The 9,386-nt window shown below is 32.8% G+C and overlaps 2 protein-coding genes across 5 annotated transcripts in view; both read right to left on the bottom strand.

Moving 5' to 3' along the window:
- Positions 1–1,098: 1,098 nt before the first annotated feature.
- On the bottom strand, positions 1,099–4,427 carry LOC102655530. The gene is made up of 4 exons (XM_006571132.3): positions 2,743–4,427; positions 2,518–2,663; positions 2,004–2,237; positions 1,099–1,246 (listed from the first exon to the last, which is right to left on the bottom strand). The coding sequence occupies exons 1-4, from the start codon at positions 3,046–3,048 to the stop codon at positions 1,099–1,101; spliced, it is 834 nt and encodes a 277-aa protein (XP_006571195.2). The 5' UTR covers positions 3,049–4,427.
- Positions 4,428–4,811: 384 nt separating this feature from the next.
- Positions 4,812–9,386, bottom strand: part of LOC551356 (nesprin-1) — a 108,972-nt gene continuing 104,397 nt past the window's right edge. For all 4 annotated transcript variants that reach the window (XM_026446137.1, XM_026446135.1, XM_026446136.1 and 1 more), the window contains 6 exons: positions 9,162–9,346; positions 9,017–9,055; positions 8,328–8,834; positions 7,948–8,191; positions 7,312–7,367; positions 4,812–6,895 (listed from right to left, as the gene is read on the bottom strand). In XM_026446137.1, coding sequence (XP_026301922.1) covers positions 6,676–6,895; positions 7,312–7,367; positions 7,948–8,191; positions 8,328–8,834; positions 9,017–9,055; positions 9,162–9,346 — 1,251 coding nt within the window. In that variant the 3' untranslated portion in view covers positions 4,812–6,675. The remainder of the gene's footprint in view (positions 6,896–7,311; positions 7,368–7,947; positions 8,192–8,327; positions 8,835–9,016; positions 9,056–9,161; positions 9,347–9,386) is intronic.

Below are 9,386 nucleotides of genomic sequence, written 5' to 3'. Positions count from 1 at the left end.
GTTTTTACTTCTTCTTTCTTTCATTTTCTATTTTTTAATACATAATGTTTATTTATACTTACGCTTAAAAATATAACGTTTTAACGCCAAACGTAATTTTGTTAAGATTGAGAGAAAATTAATCGATAATTTGTAATAACTCATGCTTATAATTTTGTCGCAATTATCAACTTAAATTTCCAACTCATAAATCCTGCAAACTCGTAAATCTTTACCCGCGATACTTGCAATGGTTTCGTTCAGTGCACGATTTCCATGATTCACAGGCATCAATGAATAAATAAACGTTTCAGATAATTGAAATGAGTCTGGAAATTATTTTCTTTTACCGTATCAAAAGGATGTGGCTATAAATAGTTTTTTTTTTTTTTTCATAGTAATTGGGCTTCAATGAATAATTTGTTTTCGTATTTTTTGATTCTATCTTTGCAATTTTTATATTTAATCAATAGATAATAGAATTAATCAAAATTGTTGATTATCATTGCTTCTAAAATAATCGAATCGTAATATCTTTTGTGATAAAAACACTTGTCTTATTTATATTTTTATGAATTTTTAAATAGTTCCTCAAACTTTATCACACGGGTATATTTCCAATGAAAATTCGATTCTAGAAATTGATTTTAAAGATTATTTTAAATGATATAATATACACATAGGTGATACGTTATTAATTCTATTCAGTTATTTGGCTAATTGATAAAACTTCTTCTCGAGGGGGATTATATGTATAAATAGAATGTCTTGCAGTGATAAACATTTATTTTCCTCGCAGATTCTTACATTTAATGTTCGCGATATCAAATAGAAATGAAAATATTTTCTAATATTTCGGGTATTTCCTATATATGTCGATCGAAATCCATTTTTATTGCATAATTCTTTCTTATTACTCTTATTTTTATAATTTCTATATATTTCTTTTTCATATTTTTCAAGATTGCCAAATTATTAAATGAATTTTGCGATATTAAAATTCATTTTTTAATTTGTCAATTCAATATATCTTACCTAAATCTAATTGAAATCATGAAAGTAGCTATAATTTTTAATTTCTTCTAAAGATTATTAAACTCTGTATTAATAATATTAAAATTAACTTACCAATTTAAATCTTGTTGGAAAGTAGAAAACGAAGATGAGTTTGTCCACTGCAATTACCAGTGGAGGTGCAATAACATTTCGAAAGGATCGTAAAAACATCAAGCTTATCGTTACGAGTATACTGACGCCTACGATTAACCTGAAAATTGACCAAAAAAAAAAAAGAAAAAATTAATAAAAAAAATTTTTTTAAAATGCAAAACCTGTTAATAATGGGTTAGTACAATTTTTAATAAATAAAAATGCAAAATTTGAGCAAATAATTAAAATTTAAAATAGAAATAGTCACACTTTACACGTTCAATTAATGATGGTTAAACAAATTGAAGTGTTATCGTTAATATTTTGACAATTAAAAACAATTCTCTTTAACACCATATATTTTACATACTTGAACGTGAAACGAGACGCCCACTATCTCAAATGACAGTGCTTCCATATACATATATTCCTTTAAAACATAAATAAATTATCGTGTTCTGTTTGTATAAGATGTAGAAAATTTGAAAGAAATACATTTATCATAATTAAAATAATCTATTATATTATATTTAATTATTTTATTTAATATGTTATTTATTTTTATGTAATTAAATGATTCCCAAAGGATATGCGTTAGTACAATTCGAGATGAAATTAAATAGGTGCGCCAACTCGAAAGAGCAAGTATTTTTTATTTTTTATTTTTAAATTATATTAAATTATATAAATTTAATTATTATTGTACTATTATTAAATTATATAATAGTCAATTTTTTTTTTACATACGTAATAAATTTTGAAATTTTAATACGAAATATGATTAAAAAATATTGGGAATTATTGAATTAAAAGATTAATCTATAGAATATATAATTTTTTAATTAGTTTTTTGAAGAAAGTGCAGGTGATCTTACCAAATATGATTCAAGAAGAAGTAATCGAAAATAGCCCAGGAACCTTTCCAATGCATATTGCAAGCAATTCCAAAGATATATGTGTACAGAATTTGGAAGCTCTTGCAATAGATCTTGCTCAGCCAGGTTTTTTTTTTCCATATTTTAACGATATGAGCGTGTATGAAATTTTTCATAATTGTAAAATTTACGTGCACCAGAAAACCCATAAAAAATATGAACAATTCAGGAAACCTTGGGACAATGGATAATTTAATTTAGTTTCTTTAGATCTTATCATAAATTTTCTTTAAAGTTAAGTTAAAACGTTAAGTTAAGTTACTTCGTTTTAGTCCAATTTTCTTGCAATCGATAATTTTTTTACTTGTTGTAAATAATTTAAATAGCTCAAATTGTGAATCATTTTAATTGAAAAGCTATTAAACATTCCATTTTTATTTATGGACTTTGCGTATCTTTTATCACTGTGCAAGGTTAATATTCTAGACAAACGTCTAGACAAACTTAAACTTACTTATCTTTATAAATGTCCATCAACGTCCATGTTCCTCTCCAAAAGCCGATGGTCATCGGAGCAATAAAATTAAATGACAGAAAAACATCGATCATCGATAAAATTCGTTTCTTCTTCTTCTTCAATTTTCGATTGACAAAATCGATCTGATCGTACGAGAAATTTAATCAAGAAACAAGATAAAACATTCATCACGAATATTCAAGTACGTAAAAAAAGAATTACCCTAGAATCTCTCTTTACTCGATCATCTTCGTTCAAAGAATCTTTCGATTCTTTCAATTTTTTCAACTCCTTCTCTTCGTTCCTCTCGTCCATATCACTAATATTCGAATCACTTTCTTCATCTTTCGATTGTAGATCGTTTCCCAGAGAAAGAAAAATATCCTTTTTTGCCTGATTTAATTTTTTAAAATGTTCCTTAATAATCTCCTCGTTAAAAGACACCCTCGACTCGGCATAATCGCCCTTTTTGAACACTTCAAAAATGTCATTCAAACTCTTTGCCTTCCTCGCGCTCAAATTTAACATATTTTCAAGGATTGAAGATACCGGACACTTATGCGACACGACGATCGGACGCTCCGTTTAATATTAGTGATAAGTCAAACACTTTAAAGTAAACTAAACTTCCATCGTCGTTGCACTGTGAATAATACGTCTGCGCAAAATCCGTACTTGGTATATTTTTCTCATTCGTATCTAAATAGCGTTCGAATCAATTGGGGATAAACTTCATTAGGGATAGATATGATCCTGTGGATAGACATTTGCATAGAATAAACAGAATTATTTTTAGTTTGATCACCATCTGCCGAAACATATGCACAAGGAAGTATATATGCGAATAGATAAGTTACTAAATTTTGTCAAATTAGTAACAATTATCGATAAAAAAAATGTGGTAAAAAAGGATAGAGGATTGAAATGAATGTTTTTACAAGATATATGAATTTTCTTCATCTATTTTATTTTTCATATATTATTTGCAAACTTGAAGAATATTTTCTTCGTTTATTATATATTCGATGTATCCAATCTTTCAATTGGTCGGGTTTACATTATATTCTTATATTTAGAGTGTCTATTTTTTTTTAACATTTTATCATTTTTCCTTTACAGGTAAACAAAATGTCATTCACTTTGATTATAAGTGAGACAATTATACAGATCAATGAGATTAAAATCTATTTCTGAACGTCATAATCTCATAAACAGATGCTTTATACTTTGGTAATAAAATCAATAGAAGCATTATTACAACTCTTTCTTCATTCATTAATTATTATTAATCCAGACGATTAAATATATGTAATCTTAAATCTGAACGTTTCTAATTAATCATTCAAAAGTTGCGAATCTCTTAGAAACTCTTACAAAGTAAGAAACTTGGCCATCTTGAAAAATCTTGAAGAATCCAGAGATCGCGTTGAGAAAGAAAGAGATTTAGTTGAAACTGCAATACTTCGCTTATTTTATTATTGAAACGGAGAAATTCCTCCGATATAATTCGTGTTGGACGAATTTTTACAATGTCGAATATTTTATCGGAATCTTGTTATTAAAATTCATCATTTGATATTTGGGAGAGAAAAGTTGGTAAAAATTTACAAAATGACAACATTTTTATGGCGGTATAAACGACGTCACGAGTATAATGAACTTGAAAGAATAGTTAAAGTTTCGATAAATGCAAAAGATAAGATGTTAATTGTAGAATTATTGCCTTACAAATTGCATTGAAATATGCATGGAAAAGCATGTGCATTTATTCTATTAATGTTAGATTTATTAATGTTTCAAGGTGATGCAGGTGATAATATAATCGGAGTGTTGATAAATGCATATTATAAAATGATATCAATAACTCTTCTTAAATATTTTTCTCTCTTTTTACGAAGAAGAAATTAAATTATTTGTAAGGCGAAATTAAAATATTGATCGTTTTCTTTTTTTTCTTCCTTTGAATTTATATCGACGATGAAGAATAAATGTTTGATATTTACAGTGTCTTCATCTGTGGACAATGGAATCACTGGGGTATTGGCAGAGATTTCTTTATAATCATCACTTACGATGTTTTCGATTCGACAGATTTCTAATTGATGTTGATTCTATGTATCCGAGTTGTGTACGATTGTCACGGTAAGTAAAGAGATTTTATTTTCTCATAATTAAAAACTGGGTCGTTCTTGAACTTCTATATCTCTTCTTGTTTCTTTCTATATCTAAAAAATTAAAAAAAAATTAGACGGAAGAAGAATGGTTTGCCCTGTAAGAAAAATAAAAATTTCTGCATAGGTTTCAATTTATTGTAATTACATTACATCGACAGATGTACACCGCCTTCGAAAAGCTCTGTCCTTATAAAAATACATAACAAAGCTCGGTCGCGTAGCAAGCAAGATATCGATAAATTAGGAAGCGAAACTAGCGGGCCGTTAAATACAGTCGTTCTCTTATTTTGTACCTCGAATATAAACTCGTGATCCTTTTGTGCGTATCCAAAAGTGTGTCGTTCTGTCGTTTTCAAAAAAAAGAAAGGGGGGTGGGGGGGTGGATAAAAATAATAAAAAAAAAAAAAGAAAAGAAAAGAAGCACCTCGTCAGAGGCGTCGTCGGTAACTTCGTTCATTATGCGACTTCGATTATTATGCGATACTATCTGTGTTTTTTCGTCTTTTTTTCTATATCCTCTCCGTTTCTTCTCGTTTTTCTTTTTTTTTCTCTTCATTCTTCGTTTCTCCCTTAAGGAATCGTTAAGAAAAAAACAACGGAAATAAGAAACAATTCGTTTACCATTTTTCTCGATGATAATATTTCTTTATAATCGTATTATAATATTAATTATTATGCTTCTTCTCTATCGTTTCGAACTAGCACCAATGACTATCGCGTTAAAGCGATCACGTTGAAGTAATGATCGGTCAGTGGACGTTTCGTTCTCGATTTCGAATAATCGAACCGCTCTTTCCCTACTCTCCCTCGAGTTATAAACGCAACGTATAAAAAATAAAGTCGAACGAGTTATGTATATATTTATTTTCTTCGTTACGTAAAAGTCACGGATACTCCCTGAAAAGGTTCTACCGGTACGTTATACACATATTAATATTATGCCTTCTTCCTTTCATCCTTTCCGCGGTTATTTTTCTGTGTGCACACAATACAAGCGATTCGTTATATTCGTTAATAATTCGTAAATATAATTTAATCGTCAAACATTATTTTCTCGCGCATTCCATGTGACATTAATCCATCTCTCTCTCGTCCGCACGCGCTCTCGCTCTCATACGCTCATCGCTCATTCGTTCGTTTTTTTTTCTTTTTCTTTTTCTTTTTTTTCAGAGATAAACGAAAAAAAAAAACTGGAGGGAGGGAGGAAAACTAATCAATTGTCAACGAAACGGTTATCTACAATACGTATCGTATAAATTACAAACGCGGTAATGTTACATGGAATGTCGGGCTAAAATGATCGAAAATCGGAAACGGATCCAACGAACCGTACGTTTTATTCGCACGTCCTCTCGTGGATCCCTTTTTCTCCTTCTGTTCTCTGTCTCTCGTCGTATAATCGTTTTTTGTATTTTCGACTCTTCGTGGTCAATTCGGGGACAAGGGACAAAAATATTATGCAAATATTGCACCAAGATCACAATAATTATACAGAACGAGTAAGTATAACGGATGCTGCTGGGTCGTAACAATGACGATCGTTTTTGGTCCGTAACGCGTGCTCCACGCACAAGTACAAACAATTATCACACGTGTAAAATCGTCGTCTTCGTAGAAGGAACGTGTCTTTCTTCACCACTTTCTTACTAATATATTCTTCCTCCCCATCGAGACAGTGGAACACATTATTTTCGTATTCGTTTCTACTCGTATTGCTCGACTGCCTCGATGGAGAGATTCCGATCGATGAAAGGATTTATAAGAGAGAGAAAAAAAGAAAAAAAAAAAAAACAGATCTTTTCTCATTCATCGATCATTCTCGATACCATCGACGGATCGCCATACGACAGACTAGTTAAGTAGGTACGCAGATCGTGCGTGATCTCGCGCTTCCGCTTCCCGCGACTCCTCTGGATGTTACGGTTGTAAGTTCGTCTGGGTCCGGCGAAGTCGGCGCGCCCGAGATTAAGCTTCTTTATCGTTAGATCGGCGGCGGCCCGTTCGGGTAAACGACCATTGGCGTGAAGCTTCTGGCGAGGTTGTTCGACAGCATGCAGCTGTAATCTTCTTCGGCGGAAGGAACCAGGGAGGCGACGCCGAGGAATAGAAGCATCAACGCTTGAATCGGCAGGGAAACGCGTAACACGCGGCCCAGGAAACGGTATCCCCGAGACAATACCGTACGCTCGCCATCGTCACCACTGAAACAGGATAAATTTCGTATTCGCTAGGATATTTCTTTCGTAGAAAATTGTTGGAAAATTATACTTTTATTCCAATTTCGGATGAGAGTTAGAGAGTAGAAAAATCTTAACACGTTCAAATTAAAGTTGAAAAGATCGTAATATTTTATTGATGGTAAAAAGAAAATTCTTTTTAGGAAAAGATACAAAATGTATATTTTTGTATTCGTTAGACGAGAACGTGTTAAAATAATTTGGATCTATTCAGGAATCTGCCTGAGCTAATTTTCCAAGTTTTTCGTTTTATATTGAGAATTATTATTTGGAAATAATTATTATTATTTATTGGATCGTATTTATTAAAGAATTGGAATTATGGAAATATGTTGGAAAATGTAGCTCGGAACTTAAAACGGAAAATGAAGAAAACATACTGTGTGCCAGGTGCGTCGTGGGGCTGAACGGTTCCAGAGGCAGCTTCGTCGAGCAACTACAATACAATAAAAGAGAAAACACAAACGATAAGGTACTGTGCGTGTGAATACTACTATTACGAGGCACGAATGCTAATAAAATTCTAATTTAGAGTATTTAATTTGTATATTTGTAAAATATAAGGTAGAAATTAAAATAGTGCGAATTAAAATAACGCAACAACGATTGTAGAGTATTATTCACGATTATTCACGAAAGGTTAAAAATATATATCCGTATTTAATTAATTATATACGAAAGACATAGCCAGCATAAAACAATTTTAAACGGTTATGTCATTTGATATTCGATATTCGTTGAATTTTTATTATAGTTCGTGCCTCGTGTTTCAAATATCGATTAACGTGATCCTACGATGTATGTGCAATATAAATCTATACCGAGGATTAAGATTAAAGAAGCGAGAACCAGCGAATAGGATGAACTGACTAACGTTACCTGAAAATATTCTGAAGAAGCTAGCGAGTCTTTTACGGAAATGAAACAACGAAGATTTTCTTTGATGAAACTTTGCTTCGTTTCGAGTAAGTTTCCAACGAGAGAAAGTTAGGCGAATAGGATAGAACGAAGCTTACATCGTGTGAGAGGGAAGCGAGGGAAGAGGTAGTGGCTGCGAGTCCAACGTCCCGAGGGTCCATCCCTAGGGCTGCCCCTAATTTTAAAGCGTATATCCCGGTTAACCGTCGAAGGGACTGCAATCTGAGGCGAAGTTCCTGTAGGCGTGCTCTGGTTTCGCCTTTCTCGTCCAATAATTGATTGGCCGACTCTTGAAGCGACAAAACTCGAGGCTCGCATCGCTCCAAATCACTTCTCAATTCCCTGAAAGGAAATATATTTTTTTTTAATGATAAATATTTCTTCTAATGCCATATGTTATAATTATTTGATAGTTAATATTAAAAAAAAAATTCGAGGGTTGAAAAATACGATTTATTTCTTTGACAAAGAGACATACCTGAATTTATTGTACTTTGCAGTCATAATTTCCGGCGACTCGGTCAGATCGACCGGTTCGCTGGCTCGTATACTGACTTCAGTTTTCTCCAACCAGGTAACCAATTCCTCTATGATACGATGGAATTGCTCGTTCGACATTAGGGCAGTCTGCAATTGTTCCTGCCAATGTGCGGCTACTTTGCAAACTTTCACCCATCTCGTATTCGCAACGGCCAATCTGTCTCTGAGCTGCGTTGCTCGAAGCAACTCCTCCGTGTGATCGGCTAAGTGCGCGCCAACCGTGTTCAGACTGGCAAGAATACTTTCGTGGCAATCTAGATCGAGCACGAATTCTCTGTGATCTTGTATCACATCCTCCAATTGTTCGATATTGCCAGGTGGCGAATGTTGCGCGCTTTGGGTCCCTTCAGCGAATTCCAGCCATTTCTCCAACCTCCAAAGATCGTTCTCCAGTTGGGCCCAGTTACGACGCGAACATAGGGGACAAGTTAATCTGCCATTGTCGCTGTAAATAATAAGATTTCACGTTTTTCATTTCAAAATTCTTTTTAACTTATTAAATATATTACATATTTGAATATGTATGCAGAGATACAGAATTTGCTACGGGAAAAGCAGGTATGAAACAAGCGAGGATCGTTAACGAATGTTAATGAGAAATTGTTAGTGTGAAAAAGGAACACTCACTGATCGCAAGGAGAGGTGTAAACGTCGGAGTTAGGTGACCTGCGCGTGAAAAATTTCCGATTTTAATATAGGCTTAATGATTTTTCTCAAACAGATACGTACAACGTTAGAGGATTAATTGTTCTCGTTTTAGAGAAGGTTTTACCTGAGTTCTCTGATTTGTTGTTCTCGCGTTCTCGCCAATATAAGAAGATTTTCGTATCTTTCCGTTAACGCAGCCACCTCGTTAGCCTTGGCCGCTTGCGCGCTCAATTTTCCATCTTCTATGAGCAAACTATGCAAATGACGAACCAGTTCGATCGACGATTGACAGCTTCCGATTAATTTACTCTGTCGAATAAAAAATTAAATAAATTTACAAAAATTTATT

The sequence above is a fragment of the Apis mellifera genome, linkage group LG1 (genome assembly GCF_003254395.2).
Source record: "Apis mellifera strain DH4 linkage group LG1, Amel_HAv3.1, whole genome shotgun sequence".
NCBI lineage: Eukaryota > Metazoa > Arthropoda > Insecta > Hymenoptera > Apidae > Apis > Apis mellifera.
The sequence above is the reverse complement of the archived record's forward strand: the minus strand, read 5'-3'. Positions and strand labels throughout refer to the sequence as shown.

What these genes read in the sequence shown, in the direction of transcription:
- LOC102655530 (XM_006571132.3), bottom strand. Translation starts at nt 3,048, where the DNA reads ATGTTAAATTTGAGCGCGAGGAAGGCAAAGAGTTTGAATGACATTTTT. An exon ending in GAGTAAAGAGAGATTCTAGG is followed by an intron (nt 2,664 to 2,742) that starts GTAATTCTTTTT and finishes TCGTACGATCAG; the next exon opens with ATCGATTTTGTCAATCGAAA. An exon ending in ATGGACATTTATAAAGATAA is followed by an intron (nt 2,238 to 2,517) that starts GTAAGTTTAAGT and finishes CATTGTCCCAAG; the next exon opens with GTTTCCTGAATTGTTCATAT.